Source organism: Coregonus clupeaformis, chromosome 24 (assembly GCF_020615455.1).
Source record: "Coregonus clupeaformis isolate EN_2021a chromosome 24, ASM2061545v1, whole genome shotgun sequence".
Classification (NCBI taxonomy): Eukaryota; Metazoa; Chordata; class Actinopteri; order Salmoniformes; family Salmonidae; genus Coregonus; species Coregonus clupeaformis.
Window position 1 is genome coordinate 28,520,676 of NC_059215.1, and position 27,880 is coordinate 28,548,555.

The following is a 27,880-nucleotide window of genomic DNA, read 5'->3' on the forward strand; positions in this document are numbered from 1 at the left end:
AGGTAAAAACTCAACTCGTCGTGTTTGGAGGACAAAGAATGCTGAGTTGCATCCAAAGAACACCATACCTACTGTGAAGCATGGGGGGTGGAAACATCATGCTTTGGGGCTGTTTTTCTGCAAAGGGACCAGGACGACTGATCCGTGTAAAGGAAAGAATGAATGGGGACATGTATCGTGAGATTTTGAGTGAAAACCTCCTTCCATCAGCAAGGGCATTGAAGATGAAACGTGGCTGGGTCTTTCAGCATGACAATAATCCCAAACACACCGCCCGGGCAACAAAGGAGTGGCTTCGTAAGAAGCATTTCAAGGTCCTGGAGTGGCCTAGCCAGTCTCCAGATCTCAACCCCATAGAAAATCTTTGGAGGGAGTTGAAAGTCCGTGTTGCCCAGCGACAGCCCCAAAACATCACTGCTCTAGAGGAGATCTGCATGTCGGAATGGGCCAAAATACCAGCAACAGTGTGTGAAAACCTTGTGAAGACTTACAGAAAACGTTTGACCTGTGTCATTGCCAACAAAGGGTATATAACAAAGTATTGAGAAACTTTTGTTATTGACCAAATACTTATTTTCCACCATAATTAGCAAATAAATTCATAAAAAATCCTACAATGTGATTTTCTGGATTTTTTTTTCTCATTTTGTCTGTCATAGTTGACGTGTACCTATGATGAAAATTACAGGCCTCTCTCATCTTTTTAAGTGGGAGAACTTGCACAATTGGTGGCTGACTAAATACTTTTTTTCCCCACTGTATATATAACTTAAAAACAACAACTTCAGATTGTTTTCTTTGTTTTAATACGATCAACATACAACATAAAGCTGGAGCCTGAGGACAGTGTGTCCAAAATAGTACAAGCACAACATCACTATTAATCAGAAAACACGTCAAGTTTATTTGAAAATTCTAAAGAAAAAGAACACACAAACACACAATGCCTCAGTGATTAACAGAACTGTTTCACAGATCACAGAACTATATCAGGGTGTCATTTCTCAGGCAGAAATGTAGATAAAAATAATGAAATCCTGTTCCCCAAACAAGTGCAAGAACCACAGAGTCAAGAATAGGTTAAATATACAAATAAAATAAATTAAAAACAATAGCACATCAACATAAAAACATATAAACATAAAGCTGGAGCCTGAAGACAGTGTCCAAAAGCACAACATCACTATTAATCATAAAACACCTCAAGTTATTTGAAAGTTCTGAGGACAAAGAACACACAAACACACAATGCCTCAGTGATTCACAGAAGTATATCACAGATCACAGAACTATATCAGGGTGTCATTTCTCAGGCAGAAATGTAGATAAAAATTATGAAATCCTGTTCCCCAAACAAGTGCAAGAACCACAGAGTCAAGAATAGGTTAAATATACAAATAAAATAAAAACAATTAAAAACAATAGCACATCAACATAAAAACATATAAACATAAATCTGAAAGCGTTGCTCAAACTCCCGTAACAGTCCAGTTATTTTATCTTTGAACCGCTTCATGTCTGCCACATGTTGGGTCGAGCACACATTTTTCAGACAGGGGAAGTGAGCTGCATCACCACCGGCAAGTTGCGTCTCCCACAATGACAGCTTCAACTTGAAAGAACGTATGCTGTCATAATACTGCGTGACAACTTTGTTGCGCCCTTGCAGCTGTTTGTTCAAGTTATTCAGGTGCTCTGTAACATCCACCATAAATGCAAGGTCCGGCATCCATTGTGCGGAATGAAATTCTAACACTGGTTTGCCCTTTTCTTCCATGAACTGTTCAATTTCTTCTCGTAAATCAAAGAAACGCCTCAGCACAGCACCTCGGCTTAACCATCTTACCTCAGTGTGGTATGGCAGGCCATAGATGTGGTCTTTCTCTCTGAGAAGGCTGTCAAACTGACCGTGATTCAGGCTTCTGGATCGGATGAAATTAACAGTTTGGATGACCACCTTCATGACGTTATCCATCTTTAATGACTTGCAACACAAAGCCTCCTGGTGCAAAATACAGTGAAAAGTCAAAAAATCACGTCCTCCATTTGCAGATTGCACTTTCTCTCTGAACTTTGTCACAACGCCTGCTTTTTTCCCGATCATTGAGGGCGCACCATCTGTAGCCAGGCTGACAGTGCGGGACCAGTCCACTCCGACCCTGTCCAGCGCGCCGACGAGTGCGGTAAAAATATCAGCTGCTGACGTTGTATCTGTCATCGGCACCAACTCCACGAACTCCTCGGTGACGGTCAATGTGTCATCAACTCCGCGGATGAAAATGGCCAGTTGTGCAACATCTGTAATGTCCGTGCTTTCATCAATTGCAACCGAAAACGCAATAAATGACTTTACTTTTTGCTTCAACTGGCTGTCCAAATCCACTGAAAGATCGGAAATCCTGTCTGCAACTGTGTTTCTTGTCAGGCTGATATTTGCAAAAGCCTGCCGCTTTTCAGGGCACACAATCTCCGCTGCCTTCATCATGCATGTTTTTACAAATTCACCCTCACTAAATGGTTTTGAAGCCACTGCGATTTCATTAGCAATGAGGTAGCTAGCTTTCACTGCAGCGTCACTGATGTCTCGGCTGTGAGTAAACACAGACTGCTGTTTCTTCAGACCCGCCAACAGTTCATTCACCTTCTCTCATCTCCGCTGTCCTTGAAAGTTGTCATATTTGTCGGCATGAAGACTCACATAGTGGCGACGAAGGTTATATTCTTTCAGCACTGCAACATGCTCTGAACACACCAAACATACAGCTTTCCCATTCAATTCCGTGATTAAATAGGATGACCATTTTTCTTGGAACACTCTACACTCTGCGTCCACTTTTCTCTTTTTTGACAGAGACATATTGGGGCAATGAGGGTGCCAAAGCACATAATGTTAAAAGTAGAAGCCGTAATAAATATCGCGGGCAAAACAAAGTAGCTCATTGGCTGCACGTGCTTGACCTACTTGCTCTGCCCCGGTATAAACAGTTTGCTTGCTTAACATAATTGCTATTGCGCCATCCAGTGGACGCAATTGGAACAGCAGTTTATTTTATTGAAAAATTGCAGCGCATTTTTATACTTAAAAATTATTATTATTATTATTATTATTTTTAATCATCTCGCGGGCCGGATTAAACCCGTTTGCGGGCCTGATCCGGCCCGCGGGCCGTACGTTTGACACCCCTGTTCTAGACCTATCCGCTGCCTTTGATACTGTGAACCATCAGATCCTCCTCTCCACCCTCTCGGAGTTGGGCATCTCCGGCGCTGCTCACTCTTGGATTGCGTCCTACCTGACAGGTCGCTCCTCATTAGCTGGGAATGTTGTTTGAAATGTCTGATACAACATACTTTATTGATATTGTTATCAACATACTATATATTTTAGTGTACAGGGTGTTCTATTAGCGTGCTAACACTCATTAAAGACAGGTAGAATAGCTAGCATAGCTAGCCATCACTAGCATTCACTGGTTAAAGTTGAAGTAGTTTTTGAGTGTAATGGAGTTGACTGATGACTATGGCATGAATATATCGAGAGTTTGGGACTATAAGGTTCTATCTGCAATTTTGTCAAAATGTTGTTATGGACATAGCCTTGTTCAGTTCAATGTTCTCTATGTATATAGTACTAGAAATACCCCAATTCATGTTGTGAAGTTCAAAAGAATACAATATAGAAATTGCTTACACCATTCAAACCAATGAGGGTTCAGAACTTTAAAGCCAATTATCTCAGGATCATCTTTTTGTAGATAGAACCTTATAATCAGCTCTCGATATATAATTCATGACATTTGGACGGGAGCTATCCAGTTATAACAAATGTAGTTTCTATATGCGTGTCATTATTGCTTGAAATCAGGCTTAGCTGCACTGCTTTCAATGCTGAAAGATTGCCTCTGTACCCCGCTCGTCCCAGCTTGTGTGAATTTCGGGGAAAATGTAACTTTGCCATCTGGACCTATTGCTGTAGCCTACAGTGCATTCGGAAAATATTCAGACCCCTTGACTTTTTCCACATTTTGTTGCGTTACAGCCTTATTCTAAAATGGTTAAAAAAATAATAATCCTCTTCAATCTACACACAATAACCCATAATGACAAAGCAAAAACACGTTTTTAGACATTTTTGCAACTTTATTACAAATAAAAACAGAAATACATTATTTACATAAGTATTCAGACCCTTTGTTATGAGACTCGAAATTGAGCTCAGGTGCATCCTGATCCCATTGATCATCCTTGAGATGATTCTACAACTTGATTGGAGTCCACCTGTGGTAAATTCAATTGATTGGACATGATTTGGAAAGGCACAAACCTGTCTATATAAGGTCCCACAGTTGACAGTGCATGTCAGAGGAAAAACCAAGCCATGAGGTCGAAGGAATTGTCCTTAGAGCTCTGAGACAGTATTGTGTCGAGGCAGAGATCTGGGGAAGGGTACCAAAACATTTCTGCAGCATTGAAGGTCCCCAAGAACACAGTGCCCTCCATCATTCTTAAATGGAAGAAGATTGGAACCACCAAGACTCTTCCTAGAGCTGGCCGCCCGGCCAAACTGAGCAATCGGAGAAGAAGGGCTTTGGTCAAGGAGGTGACCAAGAAACCGGTGGCCACTCTGACAGAGCTCCAGAGTTCCTCTGTGGAGATGGGAGACAGGGGCACGACAGCTCGCTTGGAGTTTGCCAAAAGGCACCTAAAGGAATCTCAGACCATGAGAAACAAGATTCTCTGGTCTGATGAAACCAAGATTGAACTCTTTGGCCTGAATGCCAAGCGTCACGTCTGGAGGAAACCTGGCACCATACCTACGGTGAAGCATGGTGGTGACAGCATCATGCTGTGAAGATGTTTTTCAGTGGCAGGGATTGGGAGACTAGTCAGGATCTAGGGAAAGATGAACGGAGCAAAGTACAGAGAGATCCTTGATGAAAACCTGCTCCAGAGCACTCAGGACCTCAGACTGGGGTGAAGGTTCACCTTCCAACAGGAGAACAACCCTAAGCACATAGCCAAGACAACGCAGGAGTGGCTTCGGGACAAGTCTTTGAATGTCCTTGAGTGGCCCAGCCAGAGCCCGGACTTGAACACGATCGAACATCTCTGGAGAGACCTGAAAATAAATGTGCAGCGACGCTCCCCATCCAACCTGACAGAGCTTGAGAGGATCTGCAGAGAAGAATGGGAGAAACTCCCCAAACACAAGTGTGCCAAGCTTGTAGTGTCATACCCAAGAAGACTCAAGGCTGTAATCGCTGCCAAAGGTGCTTTAACAAAGTACTGAGTAAATGGTCTGAATACTTATGTAAATGTGATATTTCAGTACTTTTTTTAAATACATTTGCAAAAATTTATAAAAACCTGTTTTTGCTCTGTTATTATGGGGTATTGTGTGTAGATCGATGAAAAAATGAATCAATTTTAGAATAAGGCTGTAACGTAACAAAATGTGGAAAAGGGGGTATGAATACTTAATAATCTCTGCGTTTTCCAAAGGATGCGACATGGCATGAAATTGTGCAGGTTGACGTTTATTGTCATGAATCTTGCCCTGGAGGCAGAACTCTGCGATTTCCGCTAGATGGGCCAGCTGCAAAGTCAAAATTGACTATATTGTAAAAATGTATGAAAACAAAAATTTGCTTTTTGGTCTTAATTTAAGGTTAGGCATTAGTGTTAGCGGTGTGGTATGATTTTGTAGCTGTGCCATCTAGTGCGCTGCAGAGCTGCCTCCAGAACAAAATTCGTGACGAAAAACACTAACCTGTAGCCTACTTCTCCACACCGACTCCTATCAGACCTCTGCTAATAGCAGAGTCCTTCCTAGCTCTTCAGTGAAGATGGCGCAGGCACTATCAGAGGAGGAGTTCCATCGAATGCAGGTAGGCTGACAGCTGTCCATTTTCAATGCCAGTTGTTTCAAATATGCTGCAATCTTCAGAGTATTTCCTGAAAATTGGATTGGCCATCAATCTGTCCAGCGCTAAACTACTGAATGGAAAAAGCATCACAACCTAGCGAGCTAGCTTCGCCTAGCTAGGCCAAAAGCAACACTCCAACCAAGGGATGTGGCTAACTAGCTAGCTGCTAGCTAAATAGTTAATGTCAGCAGTCATTGCTCTTCGAATCCAATAACAGGTAGTTAACATATTTGATCATTTGGCGATGTCATTTTAGTATTCAATACAAACATATGGACATTTGGTGATCCTAATAGTTGGCTTCATGTTCTAGCTAATAACATCAACTAACTGGTTTGCGAGTTAGCTAGCTAAAATGGCTAGCTAGCTAGCTTGAAATGACAATGGTCTTCGTTTATCTTAATAACAATGAATCTGTTATGGTATTCATGTTAGCTAGTGGTTTCAAATGGCTGTGTCTTATAGTTGTTTGCTGGGTCACGGGTTTGGTCAGCTAACGTTAGCCTAGTGTTAGCTTTCAGCCTGTAGGGACTGGACACCAGTCACTTATTATGTTTGTGTTCAGCTTTCCAAACCAGATATTGTAGACATAGCTAGATACTCTCATAGATAATGCATTGATTGTTAATCTAAATTCACCTGAATCAGATTCTGTGCACAACAACTTTACTGTTGCTTGTGTAGTAGGCCATCCTCATTTATTAAGGGGTCATCAACACACCAAGCTAACATCCAAAGCATTCAAAGTAATGTACAACCAGATGTGTTATATTACGTTTTAAGTTGAACCTCGATACTGGCTTTGGTACAAGTCATCCACTCCTCCTATAACCATTTGTTGTTCTCCATCTCCAGGCTCATCTTTTAGAGCTGAGGACACAGAACTACCAACTTTCTGATGACCTGCGGAAGAACACAGCTGGTAAGCAGCAGCTAATAATATAAAGGCGTTCTGTAACCCAATTGGTGCCCGTGAACAGGGATCCATTTTTACTGCTGAAATGAAATGAGCATTGCAATGCAACTCCAGGATGGGTTTCAGATGTACACTACCGTTCAAAAGTTTTCGAACACCTACTCATGCAAGGGTTTTTCTTAATTTTTACTATTTTCTACATTGTACAATACTAGTGAAGACATCAAAACTATGAAATAACACATGGAATCATGTAGTAACCAAAAAAGTGTTAAACAAATCAAACATTTTTATATTTGAGATTCTTCAAATAGCCATCCTTTGCCTAGATGACAGCTTTGCACACTCTTGGCATTCTCTCAACCAGCTTCATGAGGTAGTCACCTGGAACGCATTTCAATTAACAGGTTTGCCTTCTTAAAAGTAATTTTGTGGAATTTCTTTCCTTCTTATTGCGTTTGAGCCAATCAGTTGTGTTGTGACAAGGTGGGGGGGGGGGGGGTATACAGAAGACCGCCCTATTTGGTAAAAGACCAAGTCCATATTATGGCAAGAACAGCTCAAATAAGCAAAGAGAAACGACAGTCTATCATTACTTTACGACATGAAGGACAGTCCATCTGGAAAATTAAGAACTTTTAAAAGTTTCTTCAAGTGCAGTCGCAAAAAACATCAAGCACTATGATGAAACTGGCTCTCATGAGGACCGCCACAGGAATGGAAGACCCAGAGTTACCTCTGCTGCAGAGGATAAGGTCATTAGAGTTACCAGCCTCAGAAATTGCAGCCCAAATAAATGCTTCACAGAGTTCAAGAAACAGACGCATCTCAACATCAACTGTTCAGAGGAGACTGTGTGAATCAGGCCTTCATGGTTGAATTGCTGCAAATAAACCACTACTTAAGGACACCAATAAGAAGAAGAGACTTGATTGGACCAAGAAACACGAGCAATGAACATTAGACTGGTGGAAATGTGTCCTTTGGTCTGGAGTCCAAATTTGAGATTTTTGGGTCCAACCACCGTGTCTTTGTGAGACGCGGTGTGGGTGAACGGATGATCTCCGCATGTGTATTTCCCACCGTAAAGCATGGAGGAGGAGGTGTTATGGTGTGGGGGTGCTTTGCTGGTGACACTGTCAGTGATTTATTTAGAATTCAAGGCAACCTTAACCTGCATGGCTACCACAGCATTCTGCTGCGATACGCCATCCCATCTGTTTTGGGCTTAGTGGGACTATCATTTGTTTTTCAACAGGACAATGACCCAACACACCTCCAGGCTGTGTAAGGGCTATTGTACCAAGAAGGAGAGTGATGGAGTGCTGCATCAGATGACCTGGCCTCCACAATCCCCTGACCTCAACCCAATTGAGATGGTTTGGGATGAGTCGGACCGCAGAGTGAAGGAAAAGCAGCCAACAAGTGCTCATCATATGTGGGAACTCTTTCAAGACTGTTGGAAAAGCATTCCAGGTGAAGCTGGTTGAGAGAATGCCAAGAGTGTGCAAAGCTGTCATCAAGGCAAAGGGTGGCTATTTGAAGAATCTCAAATATAAAATATATTTTGATTTAACACTTTTGGTTACTACATGATTCCCTATGTGTTATTTCATAGTTTTGATGTCTTCACTATTATTCTACAATGTAGAAAATAGTAAAAATAAAGAAAAACCGTTGAATGAGTAGGTGTTCTAAAACTTTTGACCGGTAGTGTAGTATCCCTCCTAAAGCAAAGTGTGTGTGTTATGGTGTGATGCATTGTTTCCAACTTCAAAATGAGTTAGTTCTGACTCCAAGTGATTGAAAAGAAAATACTAGTCTCTGGTGATAAAGATTTGTGGTTCTTTCTATTCCAGAGCTAATGGCTGTTCGTCAGAAGACTCTGACCTTGGAGAAGGATTACATCAAAGCACAGAAGGTATTGCAAGCTAATCTACATTTGATTAAACAAACTGATAATAGGGTTGTGGATTTCAATGCACTGAAACTAAAGGCATCATCATGTTTGAGAAATAATAAAACGTAACTTTGTTTGGGATTTGACTTTGTTTCTAATTATGCAGGCTTTGAATAAGAGCAAGAAAGCTCAGGTGAGTTCCTTGTCATATTTCTGCTAATCTTCTCAAACTCTTTCAAAGCAGTCTATAAAATGATCTTGAAAAGATACAGTATGAACATTATTTTGTCATACATGTTATATACACTACCAGTCAAGTTTGGACACAACTACTCATTCAAGAGTTTTTCTTTATTTATACAATTTTCTACATTGTAGAATAATAGTGAAGACATCAAAAATATGAAATAACACATATGGAATCATGTAGTAACCAAAAAAGTGTTAAATCTATCAAAATATGTTATATTTGAGATTCTTCAAATAGCCACCCTTTGCCTTGATGACAGCTCTGCACACTCTTGGCATTCTCTCAACCAACTTCATGAGGTAGTCACCTGGAATGCATTTCAATTAACAGGTGTGCCTTCTTAAAAGTGAAAAAGTTAATTTGTGGAATTTCTTTCCTCCTTAATGCGTTTGAGCCAATCAGTTGTGTTGTGACAAGGTGGTGGGGGTATACAGAAGATAGCCCTATTTGGTAAAATACCAAGAACAGCTCAAATAAGCAAAGAGAAATTACAGTCCATCATTACTTTAAGACATGAAGGTCAGTCAATCCGGAAAATGTCAAGTGCAGTCGCAAAACCATCAAGCGCTATGATGAAACTGGCTCTCATGAGGACCGCCACAGGAATGGAAGACCCAGAGTTACCTCTGCTGCAGAGGATAAGTTCATTAGAGTTACCAGCCTCAGAAATTGCAGCCCAAATAAATGCTTCACAGAGTTCAAGTAACAGACACATCTCAACATCAACTGTTCAGAGGACACTGTGTGAATCAGGCCTTCATGGTCGAATTGCTGCAAAGAAACCACTACACCAATAAGAAGAAGAGAATTGCTTGGGCCTAGAAACACGAGCAATGGACATTAGACCGGTGGAAATGTGTAATTTGGTCTAGAATCCAAATTTGAGATTTTTGGTTCCCACCGCGTGTCTTTGTGACGCGGAGTGGGTGAACGGATGATCTCCGCATGTGTTTTTCCCACCGTAAAGCATGGAGGAGGAGGTGTTATGGTGTGGGGGTGCTTTGCTGGTGACACTGTCTGTGATTTATTTAGAATTCAAGGCATACTTAACCAGCATGGCTACCACAGCATTCTGCAGCGATACGCCATCCCATCTGGTTTGGGCTTAGTGGGACTATCATTTGTTTTTCAACAGGACAATGACCCAACACACCTCTAGGCTGTGTAAGGGCTATTTTACCAAGAAGGAGAGTGATGGAGTGCTGCATCAGATGACCTGGCCTCCACAATCCCCCGACCTCAACCCAATTGAGATGGTTTAGGATGAGTCGGACCGCAGAGTGAAGGAAAAGCAGCCAACAAGTGCTCAGCATATGTGGGAACTCCTTCAAGACTATTGGAAAAGCATTCCAGGTGAAGCTGATTGAGAGAATGCCAAGAGTGTGCAAAGCTATCATCAAGGCAAAGGGTGGCTATTTGAAGAATCTCAAATATAAAACATTTGTATTTGTTTAACACTGTTTTGGTTACTACATGATTCCATATGTGTTATTTCATAGTTTTGATGTCTTCACTATTACTCTACAATGTAAAAAACTGTAAAAATAAACAAACACCCTTGAATGAGTAGGTGTGTCAAAACTATTGACTGGTACTGTATGTACAGTAGAAGTTGGAAGTTTACATACTCTAAGGTTGGAGTCATTAAAACTCGTTTTTCAACCACGCCACACATTTCTTGTTAACAAACTATAGTTTTGGCAAGTCGGTTAGGACATCTACTTTGTGCACGACACAAGTAATTTTCCCAACAATTGTTTACAGACAGATTATTTCACTTATAATTCACTGTATCACAATTGCAGTGGGTCAGAAGTTTACATACACTAAGTTGACTGCCTTTAAACAGCTTGGAAAATTCCAGAAAATGATGTCATGGCTTTAGAAGCTTCTGATAGGCTAATTGACATCATTTGAGTCAATTGGAGTTGTACCTAGATGTATTTCAAGGCCTACCTTCAAACTCAGTGCCTCTTTGTTGACATCATGGGATAATAAAAAAAAAAATCAGCCAAGACTTCAGAAAAATAATTTTAGACCTCCAGAAGTCTAGTTCATCCTACGCCTGAAGGTTCCACGTTCATCTGTACAAACAATAGTACGCAAGTATAAACACCATGGGACCACGCAGCCGTCATACCGCTCAGGAATGAGACGCGTTCTGTCTCCTAGAGATGAACGTACTTTGGTGCGAGAAGTGCAAATCAATCCCAGAACAACAGCAAAGGACCTTGTGAAGATGCTGGAGGAAACTATATCCACAGTAAAACGAGTCCTATATTGATATAACCTGAAAGGCCGCTCAGCAAGGAAGAAGCCACTGCTCCAAAACCGCCATAAAAAAGCCAGACTACGGTTTGCAACTGCACATGGGGACTAAGATTGTACTTTTTGGAGAAATGTCCTCTGGTCTGATGAAACAAAAATAGAACTGGCCATAATGACCATCGTTATGTTTGGAGGAAAAAGGGGGATGCTTGCAAGCCGAAGAACACCATCCCAACCGTGAAGCACGGGGGTGGCAGCATCATGCTGTGGGGGTGCTTTGCTGCAGGAGGGACTGGTGCACTTCACAAAATAGATGGCATCATGAGGATGGAAAATTATGTGGATATATTGAAGCAGCATCTCAAGAACATCTCAAGACATCAATCAGGAAGTTAAAGCTTGGTCGCAAATGGGTCTTCCAAATGGACAATGACCCCAAGCATACTTCCAAAGTTGTGGCAAAATGGCTTAAGGACAACAAAGTCAAGATATTGGAGTGGCAATCACAAAGCCCTGACCTCAATCCTATAGAAAAGTTTGTGGGCAGAACTGAAAAAGCGTGTTCGAGCAAGGAGGCCTACAAATCTGACTCAGTTACACCAGCTCTGTCAGGAGGAATGGGCCAAAATTCACCCAACTTATTGTGGGAAGCTTGTGGAATGCTACCCGAAACGTTTGACCCAAGTTAAACAATTTAAAGGCAATGCTACCAAATACTAATTGAGTGTATGTAAACTTCTGACCCACTGGGAATTTGATGAAAATAAATAAAAGCTGAAATAATTCATTCTCTACTATTATTCTGACATTTCAGATTCTTAAAATAAAGTGGTGATCCTAACTGACCTAAGACAGGGAATTTTTACTAGGATTAAATGTCAGGAATTGTGAAAAACTGAGTTGGAAATGTATTTGTTTAAGGTGTATGTAAACTTCCAACTTCAACTGGTATATAATGGATTGAGGAACTTCCTCAATGAAGACAAGGTGATTTTATGGCCAAGTATAGGTAAAGAAAGGAGGAACACTGCTGTAAATTCATTCTATACATTTACTCACTAATTTTATATTGTTCTGATTTATAATTAATTAATGCAGTGAACTGCGCCATCTGCTGTTTCAATATGCATATTCCATCTTTCCCTAGAGTATTTTAGATCATTTGACAAAACTTGATTTGTTGAAACAGACGTTTGAGATGGAAGTATAGCGAAGTCCTCTCAAATTTTAAGTTTTTGATTAATTTCACCATCCTGTCTCACCAGCAAACAATATTTTTCATGTTTTTTTGTGAGTGTATTCAAACTAGAGTCCTTAGCCTGTGTTTTTCTCATTGGTTTGTTATTCAGTGGATATTCTCAAATATTGTATAACCTTTTTATTGTGCTAGTTAGAAATGCGTTCAGTTCAACAGATCAAATATTTCAGGTAGGGTTTTTCTATTAAAGTGCCATAAACCCCAAGGTGAGGAGAGTGTGTAATTTCTGTTCACATGGGTTGATTTACTGTCTGTCTGGTGTGTGTGCTCAGGAGGTGGATGCCTTACTCAGCGAGAATGAGATGCTGCAAGGGAAACTGCACAGCCAGGAGGATGACTTCAGACTGCAAAACAGCACCCTGATGCAGGAGCTGTCCAAGGTACTATATCTCCTCTGCTCCCACACATGCCACTGGTGAGGGGTTGTGGTTATGAGTAGTTGCGCCTCGTTACAGCAGAGGGGAATGTTCTTGTAAATGAAGATGTGATATATGTCTAGCTTATGGAACATAAAAGCCCCACCTTCCTGATCCCGTTTCATGATTAAATTACAGAAATATTTATTTATTGCATTCCCTTGTTTTGTGTTTTTAGTTATGTACTCAGATAGAGGAGTTAGAACAGGAAAACAAACACCTAAAGGATGGAAAAGTGTTTCAGGCTGAATCCTCCAGTCCCACCTCCAGCTCTGTGGATGGAGAGCTACTGCGTCTCCAGGCAGAAAACGCTGCCCTTCAGAAAAAGATGACGGGTATGTTTATGTTGGTTATCATTGTAGAAATTCCACTTTTTCAAATACAGTTCTTTGATAAGATGTATCTAAGTAATGGCAACACATCATCAGTTCCGGCTTCTATTTCCATCCCTGTGTTCTTCCCTCAGCCCTTCAGGAGCGTTCTGAGAGTGCGATAAAGAGCCAGAGGGGAGTGGAGGTCAGTGACACCAACGCCTCAGAGATGGATGGGCCGGCTGACGCTAATGGTGTCCAGTTGCACTCTGACGTCAGTGAGAACATGGAGGATGCTGCCTCTGGAACCAATGACAGACTGGAACAGGTGACAACAAAAACCCACTAGCACTGACAACAACAGAATAACACTAGCGCTTTTCTTTTGCTACTAGCACTGACTTTGCTGATAACTACTTTGAGGACAAATGTACTTACTATGACTGTGATATGTGGTTGTTTCACCTAGCTATCTTAAGATGAATGCACTAACTACGTCGCTCTGGATAAGAGCGTCTGCTAAATTACTAAAATGTGAATGTCAAATGTGACACCATGAACAAGTACTTTCTATGGAACTGCAATTTGACAATATCCTAAAGTTCAAGTTTTATTGTCACATGCACAAGTACAGTGAAATGCTTAACTTGCAAGCTCTACCAACAGTGCAGTAATCAATATCAAAAGACAAACTAATGATAATAAAAAATGATTTATATAAATGTCTCAAGTTTTGAGGGAGTGTGCAATTGGCTTGCTGACTGCAGACAAATCCGCCAGAGAATTGAATGTTAATTTCTCTACCATAAGCAGCCTCAACGTCATTTTTGAGAATTTGGCATTAAGTCCAACTGGCCTCACAACCGCAGACCACGTGTATGGCGTTGTGTGGGTGAGCGGTTTGCTGATGTGAACAGAGTGCCCCATGGTGGCGGTGTGGTTATGGTATGGGTAGGCATAAGCTACGGACAACTAACACAATTGCATTTTATCGATGACCATTTGAATGCACAAAGATACCGTGACATTTGCTAATCAAATGGCTACCCGGACTATTTGCATTGTCCCCCCCAGTCACTTTAACTATACCTACATGTATCAATTACCTTGACTAACCGGTGCCCCCGCACATTGACTCTGTACTGGTACCCCCTGTATATAGCCTCGCTACTGTTATTTTTACTGTTATTTTACTGCTTTTATTTTTTACTTAGGTATTGTTTACTTAACACTTATTTTTCTTAACTGCATTGTTGGTTAAGGGATTGTAAGTAACCATTTCACTGTAAGGTCTACACCTGTTGTATTTGGCGTATGTGACAAATAGGATTTGATTTGAAGATCCTGAGGCCCATTGTGAGCCCCATTTATTTTATTTATTTTGTTTTTACGGCATCTGTGACCAACAGATGCATATCTGTATTCCTAGTCGTGAAATCCATAGATTAGGGCCTAATTAATTAATTTAAATTGACTGATTTTCTCATATGAACTGTAACTCAGTAAAATCAATGAAGTTGTTTATATTTTTGTTCAGTGTATATAATGCATTCGGAAAGTATTCAGACCCCTTGACTTTTTCCACATTGTTACATTACAGCCTTATTCTAAAATTGATTAAATCGTTTTTTCCCCTCTTCAGTCTACACACAATACCCCATAATGACAAAGCAAAAACAGGGTTATTTAATTTTTTGCACATTTATAAAAAGAACACAACGGAAATATCATATTTACATAAGTATTCAGACCCTTTACTCAGTACTTTGTTGAAGCACCTTTGGCAGCGATTACAGCCTTGAGTCTTCTTGGGTATGACACTACAAGCTTGGCACACTTGTATTTGGGGAGTTTCTCACCTTCTCTGCAGATCTTCTCAAGCTCTGTCAGGTTGGATGGGGAGTGTTGTTGCACAGCTATTTTCAGGTCTCTCCAGAGATGTTCGATCGGGTTCAAGTCCGGGCTCTGGACATTCAGAGACTTGTCCCGAAGCAACTCCTGTATTGTCTTGGCTGTGTGCTTAGGGTCGTTGTCCTGTTGGAAGGTGAACCTCCGCCCCAGTCTGAGGTCCTGAGTGCTCTGGAGCAGGTTTTCATCAAGGATCTCTCTGTACTTTGCTCCGTTCATATTTCCCTCGATCCTGACTAGTCTCCCAGTCCCTGCCGCTGAAAAACATCCCCACAACATGATGTTGCCACCACCATGCTTCACTGTAGGGATGGGGAGGTTACTTCCAGACGTGACACATGGCATTCAGGCCAAAGAGTTCAATCTTGGTTCCATCAGACCAGAGAATCTTGTTTCTCATGGTCTGAGAATCCTTTAGGTGCCTTTTGTCAAACTCCAAACGGGCTGTCATGTGCCTTTTACTGAAGAGTGGCTTCCATCTGGCCACTCTACCATAAAGGCCTGATTGGTGGAGTGCTGCAGAGATGGTTGTCCATCTGGAAGGTTCTCCCATATCTACAGAGGAACTCTGGAGCTCTGTCAGAGTGACCATCGGGTTCTTGGTCACCTCACTGACCAATGCCCTTCTCCCCCGAGTGCTCAGTTTGCCGGGCGGCCAGCTCTAGGAAGAGTCTTGGTGGTTCCAAGCTTCTTCTATGCCAAGAAGAGGGTAACAGAAGGTATATAAGGTAGAGTGTTTCCTTTGTTCAAGTTAGTTCGTAACACCAAGGGCAAAGCTCTGGTCATTGTTGTAACGAACCCGGTACCGATCATTAAACATTTGCATTAACTTTCTACAAAGTGTCTAACTATATTCTTGCATCCTTGATTACTTGAACACCCGAGAAACTCATCATAATACTTATGTAAATAAGGTATTTCTGTTTTTTGTTTTTAATAAATTTGCAAGAATGTCTAAACCTGTTCACTTTGTCATTATGGGGTATTGTGTGTAGCTTGATGAGGAAAAACTGTAATCCATTTTAGAGTAAAGGCTGTAACGTAACAAAATGTGGAAAAAGTAAAGGGGTCTGAATACTTTCCAAATGCACTGTACATGGAAACAGGGGTAATGGTTACCAGTAGAAGGATAAATGCTAATGTTAATGGCAATCAATGATCAATGAACGTCAGCATAGTGGTAATAATAACTCTAAATAAATCTTAGATGCACTTTCACTGTTTCAGTCATACATTAATTTATACTTATGTTGCTGCTGTTCATTATTGAGCTGGATGCTCTGTTCAACATACAAAAGGCTCTGTTTATTCTGCCCATTATGATGTACCTGTATGTTTCTACTTCATATTAAACGGTTACAGTATGGTACACCAACTGGGATATTACAACAGACATGAATCAGCCCCTATTTAGATTTTGAATTACGCATGGGGTATGGCGTTGTGTTGAGTTGTCCTTAAATTCATTTTTTTTTTTTTTCCCAGGCAGAGGCAAAGTGTGCCAAACTGGAACAGCGAGTGAATGAGCTTATCGGTGAGTTGAGTCTTTCTTATGGAGAATATATCTTCAGAAATAGTCGGGAAAGCTCAGTACAACAGTCATTAATCTCAGTGTAAACTTTCCCACTTGGTTGTGCTACTTTACAAGAGTGATTTGACTTAATTGAAGTCTTTGTTAACAATGTTGATTTCCAGCACCCAATGTTGCTTAAATAATTGAACTGCTGGTATCCTTCCAATCTGATAGGACATAGTCCAGTTCACAGTTCCTCAATGCAGGCTCTGTGTGGCATGGGTCCAGCAGGTGTCTAGTTTTTCTTAACAGAATGTCAGACTAGTCCGGTCAGGAGCATGTGACTGAAGCCGGTGAGTGGGGTACTGTAATTGTAGATGCTAAGTGGGATCCTTGGGACGACCCTAGCTTAAACCCTAAACCTAACCTTAACCCCTACCATAACCCTTACCTAACCCTTACCATAACCGTTACCATAACCGTTAATTTCAACTTCAATCGGGTGGCGTCAGAGTTTGATGTCCCAAAGATCCCTCTTAGCATTTACCGTACTGTAATTAAGACTAAGATGGTCTACCTGCGTGCCCTGCAGGACCTGCAGTGAGGAGCACTGGTCTAGTTATGAAACAGGATGCTCTTAGGTGGTCAGCACTGTGTCCAAATCCAATAACGCAATGCTTTGGGCCAGAGGTGGAACTGCAGCTGCACACTGAGGTGGAGGAGAAGCGCCTACTGAAGGAGCAGCTCCAAGCACTAGAGGTAACGACCCATCTCACAACCTTAGGCTAGATGCCAACATCCCAGGGTGAGAGAAATGGCCAATCTTAGATGTATTTATTTTCTAAGTGGTAATTGCACTCTAGGTTAAGAAGAGTTAATACGTTCTATTTAGTTCTCATGTTACCTGCCCCAGTGCCTCAAAGTGAAGCAATAAGCTACCTCCATTTACTATGCTAATTGAGGGCATATAGGTATGTATAAATATGATGAGCTGTGGACAGACTTTCTCTAAGGCACATTAAAGGACAACAGTTGGTTGGCTATTTCGAAGTCTTCATTTAAGTACTTAGATCTTTCTCTTCTCTCCTCCAGTCATCCAAACAGACAGACATCAATAAACTCCAAGAAGAGATAGCGAAGGTAACTATAAGATCAGATGTGTTCATCATTGTATAGATTAGGCTGTAGTGTATGTTAGCATCTAGGCCCCAACATGTAATCTAACACTGATTTTGTCGATATGTGCCATAGCTCTCTGAAAAATTGAAGAAAAAGCAAGACAGGTAAGATTCTATTTAGCTTGCTAATGTTGTTATGAATGCATTTCTTTGGTTCTACATAAAGTAAACCTTAAAGCCAGACTCAGTAAGTTTCAGTAATGTCGTTTATGAATTCTCAAACTGTCGGGCAAGATGTCATAATGTGCTCTACCTGAGAGTTCCCAAGCGGCCACTGGGCCAGCCACCCTTTGATCAGACAGCTGCTAGTATTCTCATTTGCTTGTAGCCTATATAACAAGCTGGGCTACTGTATTAAAATTACAATTTATAAGTCGAGTCAACTATGAACATTACAGCAGTAAAATTGTATTCTAATGTACTTGGACAACAATAATAGGCTACTGCGGTGCAATGTTAGCACCGTTTTCTGCTTGATCCCTTGCAGTGCAAACGATCATATATGGTTGAATTATAAATTAAATAAACCATTAAAAGTTTGCAGTAGTAAACTCAACACCCAAGAGGAAAACAATTAGCCAGCTAGCAACTCCAGTAAAGGAAGCAAGAAAGTGCAGGAATATTTTTGGCTGTATAATCACCCACCGGTATGCTAGCAATGCATGTGTGGCTCTATCCGCTCTATCACAATGCATGTGTAGCTTCCTAACTGGTGTAACTTACCAGTAGATGGGTATAGCTGGCTTTCGTGATTCTTATTTGCACTATTTCCGAGCTGGTCATGGGTGCACCTCAGCCACGCTCAAGGTCCTAAACGATATTATAAACGCGATCGATAAAAGACAGTACTGCGCAGCCGTCTTCATCGACCTGGCCAAGGCTTTCGACTCTGTCAACCACCGCATTCTTATTGGCAGACTAAATAGCCTTGGTTTCTCTAATGACTGCCTCGCCTGGTTCATCAACTACTTCTCAGATAGAGTTCAATGTGTCAAATCGGAGGGCCTGTTGTCTGGACCTCTGGCCGTCTCTATGGGCGTGCCACAGGGTTAAATTCTCGGGCTGACTCTATTCTCTGTGTATATCAATGATGTCGCTCTTGCTGCTGGTGACGCTCGGATCCACCTCTATGCGGACGACACCATTTTGTATACATCTGGCCCTTCATTGGACACTGTGTTAACAAACCTCCAAATGAGCTTCAATGCCATACAACACTCCTTCCGTAGCCTCCAACTGCTCTTAAACACTAGTAAAACTAAATGCATGCACTTCAACCGAACGCTGCTTGCACCCGCCCACCCGACTAGAATCACTACTCTCGGCGGGTCTGACCTAGAGTATGTGGACAACTACAAATACCTAAGTGTCTGGTTAGACTGTAAACTCTCCTTTCAGACTCACATTAAGCATCTCCAATCAAAAGTTAGAGCTAGAATCGGCTTCCTATTTCGCAACAAAGCCTCCTTCACTCATGCTGCCAAACATGCCCTCGTAAAACTGACTATCCTACCGATCCTTGACTTCGGCGATGTCATTTACAAAATATCCTCCAACACCCTACTCAGCAAATTGGATGTAGTCTATCACAGTGCCATCCATTTTGTCACCAAAGCCCCATATACTACCCACCATTGTGACCTGTACGCTCTTGTTGGCTGGCCCTCACTACATATTCGTCGCCAAACCCACTGGCTCCAGGTCATCTATAAATCACTGCTAGGCAAATACCCGCCTTATCTTAGCTCACTGGTCACCATAGCAACACCCACCCGTAGTCTGCGCTCCAGCAGGTCTATCTCACTGGTCATCCCCAAAGCCAACACCTCCTTTGGCCGCCATTCCTTCCAGTTCTCTGCTGCCAATGACTGGAACGAACTGCAAAAATCTCTGAAGCTGGAGACTCTTATCTCCCTCACTAACTTTAAGCGTCAGTTGTCAGAGCAGCTTACCGATCACTGCACCTGTACACAGCCCATCTGTAATTAGCCCACCCAACTACCTCATCCCCATATTGTTATTTATTTTGCTAATTTGCACCCCAGTATCTCTATTTGCACATCATCTTTTGCACATCTATCATTCCAGTATTATATGAAATTTTAACTATTTTGCACTATGGCCTATTTATTGCCTTACCTCCATAACTTACTACATTTGCACACACTGTATATATATTTTCTGTTGTATTTTTGACTTTGTTTTGTTTACCCCATATGTAACTCTGTGTTGTTTTTATCACACTGCTTTGCTTTATCTTGGCCAGGTCGCAGTTGTAAATGAGAACTTGTTCTCAACTGGCTTACTTGGTTAAATAAAAAAAAATAAAAAATAAAAAGTCCAGTTTCCAGCATGTTGGCACTAGTTGTACAGAGGAGTCTAAAACATGGTCCAACTAGCAAGTATTACACTAGGAAAATACTCCCTTGCTGAATCAAAATCGCCCACAATTACCGTTTCATTCAGAAGCTCAACCAACATCAAAGCAACTTTGTAACAGACATCAGCTGTCGCACAGACCGGCAGAAGGACTGACAGCTAGGAGCCAATATGAACCCCCCAATTGGACCATTGGAAGACAATTCCATGGTATATTGATTGTATTTCCTTGCTAAAGTGTGGAAGAACGTATTTGAGTTATGTTGGCTCAGCTGTGATGAACTACATGAGAGTAGGACAGTCATGATTATCCCGTCCCGTTATAGTGATATTTCTCTGGCAATATTGGGCAGCCAGCTCAGGCTCAGTACTGCATTGTGACACTAGGTTCTGGCCCCATGGACAGCAGGCAAGAGTAATGAGACTGAACCTGTCATCTGCTGTGTCTGCAAAGACGCCTGCCCAAAGCTCCCCTTATGTGCTCATTTCACACCGGCAGAGCCCTGGTCTCCCGCTCAGGAAGTCTGTCTGTTATACCTCCTCTACTAGGTGATTTCAGGGTTGAATAGTTTTCTTACTGCCTCTTTGCGATTTGTTTTATAGCTTTCTGCATTTGCAAGGTGAAAAAGAAGACCTTTACAATGACAGCAGGTAAGGGTATAAAGATTCAACTTATATTTCACTTTCACCAAGTTTCTGAAGGTGGTGGTACTTTTTTATGACTTAGAGAAAAGTAACAGAAAAACTGCCAGATGCCATTGGAGTAGAACACGACAAGTAGATTAATATACATTTTTCTGCACCAGGACCAAAATCGACGAGATTCAACAGAGGAAGGAGGAGGAGTTGAAGTCAATGAATATTCGCATTCAGAAGTTACAGGGAGATCTACTGTCAGCCAACCAGGTCAGACATCCTGATGTTGCCTGTCCTGTTATGAGATAATACAAATAGAGGATTTGGTTTTGTACCTGGAGTACTCATATTGTTGTATTATGAGAATACATAGGCTATACATTTGTACCTGGGTTGCAGTAGGTATGCCATGGACCCAAAGCCTAAAATGATTGACAGAATCTAGTGGGAAGCTGAAGCTGACTCTTGCTGTTTTTTTCTAGAGTGTTGGTGAGATGAAGGAACAGCTCCAGAGCCGGGAGAAGGAGCATGAGTTAGTTCTACACACACTCAAAGATCAGGTAAACTCAAGCCTATAAACTATAATTTGCTATGCATAGTTTGTATATAGGTAATTTATGGAAGTAGAGTGATACTGTATATGGGGTGCCTTCGGAAAGTATTCAGACCCCTTGACTTTTTCCACATTTTGTTACGTTACAGCCTTATTCTAAAATGGATTAAATAAATAAAAATCCTCAGCAATCTACACACAATACCCTATAATGACAAAGTGAAAACAGGTTTTTAGAAATGTTTGCTAATATATTGAAAATAAATTATTATTTACATTAGTATTCAGACCCTTTGCTATGAGACTCGAAATTGAGCTCAGGTGCATCCTGTTTGCATTGATCATCCTTGAGATGTTTCTACAACTTGATTGGAGTCCACCTGTGGTAAATTAAATTGATTGGACATCATTTGGAAAGGCACACACCTGTCTATATAAGGTCCCACAGTTGACAGTGCATGTCAGAGCAAAAGCCAAGCCATGAGGTTGAAGGAATTGTCCGTAGAGCTCTGAGACAGGATTGTGTCAAGGCACAGATCTGGGGAAGGGTACCAAAACATTTCTGCAGCATTGAAGGTTCCCAAGAAAACAGTGGTCTCCATCAGTCTTAAATGGAAGAAGTTTGGAACCACCAAGACTCTTCCTAGAGCTGGCCGCCCAGCCAAACTGAGCAATCGGGGGAGAAGGGCCTTGGTCAGGGAGGTGACCAAGAACCCGATGATCACTCTGACAGAGCTCCAGAGTTCCTCTGTGTAGATGGGAGAACCTTACAGAAGGACAACCGTCTCTGCAGCACTCCACCAATCAGGCCTTTATGGTAGTGGCCAGATGGAAGCCACTCCTCAGTAAAAGGCACATGACAGCCCGCTCAGAGTTTGCCAAAAGGCACCTAAAGACTCTCAGACCATGAGAAACAAGAGTCTCTGGTGTGATTGAACTCTTTGGCCTGAATGCCATGTGTCACGTCTGGAGGAAACCTGGCACCATCCCTACGGTGAAGCACGGTGGTGGCAGCATCATGCTGTGGGGATGTTTTTCAGCAGCAGGGACTGGGAGAGTCAGGATCGAGACCCAGATGAACGGAGCAAAGTACAGAGATCCTTGATCAAATCAAATCACATTTTATTGGTCACATGCGCCGAATACAACAGGTGCAGACATTACAGTGAAATGCTTACTTACAGCCCTTAACCAACAGTGCATTTATTTTAAACAAAAAAGTAAAAATAAAACAACAATGATGAAAGCCTGCTCCAGAGCGCTCAGGGCCTCAGGGCCTCAGACTGGGGCAAAGGTTCACCTTCCAACAGGACAACGACCCTAAGCACACAGCCAAGACAATGAAGATCTGCAGAGAAGAATGGGACAAACTCCCCAAATACAGGTGTGCCAAGCTTGTAGCGACATACCCGAGAAAACTCGATGCTGTAATCGCTGCCAAAGGTGCTTCAACAAAGTACTGAGTAAAGGGTCTGAATACTTATGTAAATGTGATAATTTCAATTTTATTTAACAAATTAGCAAACATTTCTAAACCTGTTTTTGCTTTGTCATTATGGGGTATTGTGTATAGATTTGATGAGGGGGAAAAACTAATTTAATCAATTTTAGGATAAGGCTGTAACATAACAAAATGTGGAAAAAGTGAAGGGGTCTGAATACTTTCCGAAGGCACTGTAGGTAGTCCAAGTATAGTGTAGAGTTTTTTTCATTTGTATACACTGTGTACATGCACAGTTTCTGTAATATGGAAATATTTGTTTCAAAACAATCAAGGTACTGTCATCTGACATGCAAAACCTATTCAAATTTGCTTTAGACTTCAGGTACAGAGCAACATTTCAAGTGGAAGTAAAGAACTTTCTTGAACTATTTGCTTTCTTCCCTTCCTGTTGAAGTTCAAAAACGTTCAAATTATCTTAGAGTGAAGACATTTAATTGATGGTTAATGAAAAGGCAAAGTGAGGATAACCCTAAATAATTAGAGATTAGTCTGTGTCTGAAGAGGTTGTCTGGAGAGAGTGGTGCACTTCATTAGGGACCAGTCTGTTTTCCACTTAATAAGGCCTCCTAGCACGACTGGCACTTACGTCTTCTGTGATGTCGCAAGTCTTAATTAACTTGAACTCCGCTTTGGGTAGACGACAACAAGATAAGGCATTCAAGCCTGCTGTTACCTTGTCTTCTATTTCTCTTTTCAATATGGAAGTACATTTTCTTTTTTGGGCAAGTCATGCAGACGTTTCTTTTCTGATCTGGCTTCTGTCACCGTTCTTTGTTGTTTCTTTTACATTGCCTAATTTATACTTATTTTTCAAATTTCTTTGCCATCAGTTTTTCTTGTCTCACTGATCCTCTTCTGGTAATTTAACCCCGTCCTTTCTTCCTTCATTCTTCTTCTTTTATTGATAATCCAATCCCCGTTTTTCTCCTTTCTTTTTCTATCCCTATTCTTGAGCTGCCAATCGCCACCTTTTGTATTCTTCTCTTCACCTTGCACATGGTCTTTTTCCTCCCTCTCCCCTCCTTCCCTCCATGGCTGTCCTGGGTGGTGCCCCCTGTGTTACCCCGTGTGGCGCTGTGATACAGGTAGCTTGTCAGAGTGCAGTGAGTCAGGAGCAGGTGGAGAGTATCCTGACTGAGAACGATGCTCTCAGGACTAACCTAGCGGCTCTAGAACAGGTACAGCTCATCTTACTGCCCTGCCGCTTCCCCACGGAACCTCATCAATATTCATTTTGCTGCTGTCACCACTCACCAGCCATTAACCATGATGCATCACCAATATGACAAGTCATGCTAATGTGAATAAAGTCAGGGAGGTACAGAGATTTTTCACATAGTGACGAATGGTGTTCAGACACATGAATTGCTAGTATTTACAATAATACTGTTTGCCCTACAAAGGTTAATCGTAAATCGTCATTGTATGTCCAACTTCTGCTCACCTGCTTTTCTTGGCTCACTTTTTCCACGTCTACCTTACTGACCCATTTGATCCACTATCATGTTTCATTAAACAAAGTCCATCAATACCTGTATACAAAGTCTTCAGATGTTGGTCCATTGTGATGGTGAGTGTGTCCTGACTAGTGGGTGTTGTGTGTCCATTAGATTCAGACAGTGAAGACTCAGGAGATGAACCTTTTGCGTGACCAAAACACGGCTCTGAATGTGGAGCTGCAGCAGCGACGGACGGAGCAGGAGAGCTTTCTGGCACAGAGAGATGACCTTAACTCTCAGCTACAGGTATGTGTGGCCCTCACATTGTCCAAGTACATGCATACTTAGAGAACCTATATATCTCAAACAAATGTGGAGCACTGTCTATCACAAATAATGTAGGACTAGGTCATCTTAATTGGTAGGTCAGAAACCTTACTTTTATGGTTATTACTATGATATAGTGCTTATATTGTAGGTCGGGGAGGAAAAAGCTGGCGTTGCAAATTTTTTTATACTCTTCTCTTTCTCCTGTGCGCCTCTCTGACGGATGTATCTGTAGGAGTCGAACCGTGCCAACAGCAGACTGTTGGAGCAGCTGACTGAAGTTGGCCAGGAGAAAGACGGGCTACAGCAAGAGCTGGAGGAGGCTAAAAAGGTTTCTGTGACACACACACCGAGAGAGAGAGTGAACAGAGACACACGCAGGAGGCTTGTTCCTTCATCCCACTCTCAGAGCGCTGGTTATTAGAGCACAGTGACTATTGTTCTGTAATACACATGGCACTCTAATTATTGGCATTCTCCCAGGGAAGGTGGGAGTGCTGAGTTTACCTCCCTCAAGCTACACTCCTTCTGCCCACAGGATCACAGACCATAAATAGACATCACAGCTTCAATTAGCTTATGTGTTGTCTTAGACTTAGCATATCACAGAGTCCAATTTATATTATGATTAAATTATTTGACTTACGGTTTGTCTTACGGTTAGTTTAAGTGAGATGTGAATGTTATTGGTCGTGTATCATCACAGTAAATGTCAGAGATACAGTGGGGGGAAAAAAGTATTTAGTCAGCCACTAATTGTGCAAGTTCTCCCACTTAAAAAGATGAGAGGCCTGTAATTTTCATCATAGGTACACGTCAACTATGACAGACAAAATGAGAAAAAAATTCCAGAAAATCACATTGTATGATTTTTTTATGAATTTATTTGCAAATTATGGTGGAAAATAAGTATTTGGTCACCTACAAACAAGCAAGATTTCTGGCTCTCACAGACCTGTAACTTCTTCTTTAAGAGGCTCCTCTGTCCTCCACTCGTTACCTGTATTAATGGCACCTGTTTGAACTTGTTATCAGTATAAAAGACACCTGTCCACAACCTCAAACAGTCACACTCCAAACTCCACTATGGCCAAGACCAAAGAGCTGTCAAAGGACACCAGAAACAAAATTGTAGACCTGCACCAGGCTGGGAAGACTGAATCTGCAATAGGTAAGCAGCTTGGTTTGAAGAAATCAACTGTGGGAGCAATTATTAGGAAATGGAAGACATACAAGACCACTGATAATCTCCCTCGATCTGGGGCTCCACGCAAGATCTCACCCCGTGGGGTCAAAATGATCACAAGAACGGTGAGCAAAAATCCCAGAACCACACGGGGGGACCTAGTGAATGACCTGCAGAGAGCTGGGACCAAAGTAACAAAGCCTACCATCAGTAACACACTACGCCGCCAGGGACTCAAATCCTGCAGTGCCAGACGTGTCCCCCTGCTTAAGCCAGTACATGTCCAGGCCCGTCTGAAGTTTGCTAGAGTGCATTTGGATGATCCAGAAGAGGATTGGGAGAATGTCATATGGTCAGATGAAACCAAAATAGAACTTGTTGGTAAAAACTCAACTCGTCGTGTTTGGAGGACAAAGAATGCTGAGTTGCATCCAAAGAACACCATACCTACTGTGAAGCATGGGGGTGGAAACATCATGCTTTGGGGCTGTTTTTCTGCAAAGGGACCAGGACGACTGATCCGTGTAAAGGAAAGAATGAATGGGGCCATGTATCGTGAGATTTTGAGTGAAAACCTCCTTCCATCAGCAAGGGCATTGAAGATGAAACGTGGCTGGGTCTTTCAGCATGACAATGATCCCAAACACACCGCCCGGGCAACGAAGGAGTGGCTTCGTAAGAAGCATTTCAAGGTCCTGGAGTGGCCTAGCCAGTCTCCAGATCTCAACCCCATAGAAAATCTTTGGAGGGAGTTGAAAGTCCGTGTTGCCCAGCGACAGCCCCAAAACATCACTGCCTTAGAGGAGATCTGCATGGAGGAATGGGCCAAAATACCAGCAACAGTGTGTGAAAACCTTGTGAAGACTTACAGAAAACGTTTGACCTGTGTCATTGCCAACAAAGGGTATATAACAAAGTATTGAGAAACTTTTGTTATTGACCAAATACTTATTTTCCACCATAATTTGCAAATAAATTCATAAAAAATCCTACAATATGATTTTCTGGCTTTTTTTTACTCATTTTGTCTGTCACATTTGACGTGTACCTATGATGAAAATTACAGGCCTCTCTCATCTTTTTAAGTGGGAGAACTTGCACAATTGGTGGCTGACTAAATACTTTTTTCCCCCACTGTATGTAGTAACATCCAGAGATATCATCTCCCATTGTGTCCCTCCCCCTGCAGACAGCAGACAAGCGGAAGGCCATACTGGACGAGCTGGCCATCGAGATAATCACAGAGAAGTCGCGGCACAAGGAAGAGCTGAGCGACATGCGTCTGCAGCATGAGAAGGAGGTGCTGGGGGTGCGGGCCCGCTACGAGAAGGAGCTGAGAGGCCTCCACGAGGACAAGAACCGCACCGAGGAGGAGATCCGCTCACAGCTCCGAGATGAGAAGGTGGGGTGGGGGAACACGAGTCAGGGCCAATGAGGGAAAATAATTTGAGAAGGTACACTGCTTGTGTATTCATGGGACCTTTGCCCTATGACCTCTAGGCTCGCAACAAGGAGTTGGAGGGTCTGCAGCAGAGTGTAGAGGAGCTGCAGGCCCAGGTCCAGTCTATGGAGGGCACTAAGGGCTGGTTCGAACGCAGACTCAAAGAGGCTGAGGTACAGTACCAACTTCAGTTTCACATTGATTTATTCACTAGGATATTACAGTGCCATGCCTTGTAGTTATGCTGGGTTGTACCACTATACACTTTAAAGATTTTACATTAACATGAATAGATGCTATTGAAGATAAGCTTAAAGGGTGATCAATAGTGTCAGTTGAGTGGAGCTCTTCAATGCCTGGAGTAACCCCTGTCATCAATCAATCAATCAATTTTATTTTATATAGCCCTTCGTACATCAGCTAATATCTCGAAGTGCTGTACAGAAACCCAGCCTAAAACCCCAAACAGCTAGTAATGCAGGTGTAGAAGCATCATAATAACACTGACCACTTGGTGGCCCTAGTGTTTCTTTCTTCTTTCTGCTCAGATGTTTTTGTTTTGTAGCATGA

At 41.9% G+C, this 27,880-nt stretch overlaps 1 protein-coding gene across 3 annotated transcripts in view; it reads left to right on the forward strand.

Annotated features, from left to right (window-relative positions):
• Positions 1 to 5,782: 5,782 nt before the first annotated feature.
• LOC121538363 (GRIP1-associated protein 1) overlaps positions 5,783 to 27,880 on the forward strand; it is a 55,070-nt gene continuing 32,972 nt past the window's right edge. Inside the window, exons 1-19 of one of the 3 annotated variants that reach the window (XR_005995193.1) lie at positions 5,783 to 5,888; positions 6,783 to 6,849; positions 8,703 to 8,764; positions 8,910 to 8,936; positions 12,792 to 12,899; positions 13,114 to 13,270; positions 13,402 to 13,574; positions 16,640 to 16,688; positions 17,260 to 17,426; positions 17,760 to 17,807; positions 17,919 to 17,950; positions 20,828 to 20,875; positions 21,031 to 21,130; positions 21,343 to 21,420; positions 24,003 to 24,095; positions 24,528 to 24,662; positions 24,919 to 25,014; positions 27,059 to 27,271; positions 27,370 to 27,483. Coding sequence is in view for 2 of the 3 variants with exons in the window: in XM_041846292.1 (XP_041702226.1) it covers positions 5,847 to 5,888; positions 6,783 to 6,849; positions 8,703 to 8,764; positions 8,910 to 8,936; positions 12,792 to 12,899; positions 13,114 to 13,270; positions 13,402 to 13,574; positions 16,640 to 16,688; positions 17,260 to 17,426; positions 17,760 to 17,807; positions 17,919 to 17,950; positions 20,828 to 20,875; positions 21,031 to 21,130; positions 21,343 to 21,420; positions 24,528 to 24,662; positions 24,919 to 25,014; positions 27,059 to 27,271; positions 27,370 to 27,483 (1,716 nt within the window). In the remaining variant the exon portion in view is untranslated. The remainder of the gene's footprint in view (positions 5,889 to 6,782; positions 6,850 to 8,702; positions 8,765 to 8,909; positions 8,937 to 12,791; positions 12,900 to 13,113; positions 13,271 to 13,401; positions 13,575 to 16,639; positions 16,689 to 17,259; positions 17,427 to 17,759; positions 17,808 to 17,918; positions 17,951 to 20,827; positions 20,876 to 21,030; positions 21,131 to 21,342; positions 21,421 to 24,002; positions 24,096 to 24,527; positions 24,663 to 24,918; positions 25,015 to 27,058; positions 27,272 to 27,369; positions 27,484 to 27,880) is intronic. The other 2 variants (XM_041846293.1, XM_041846292.1) reach the window with 2 other exon arrangements.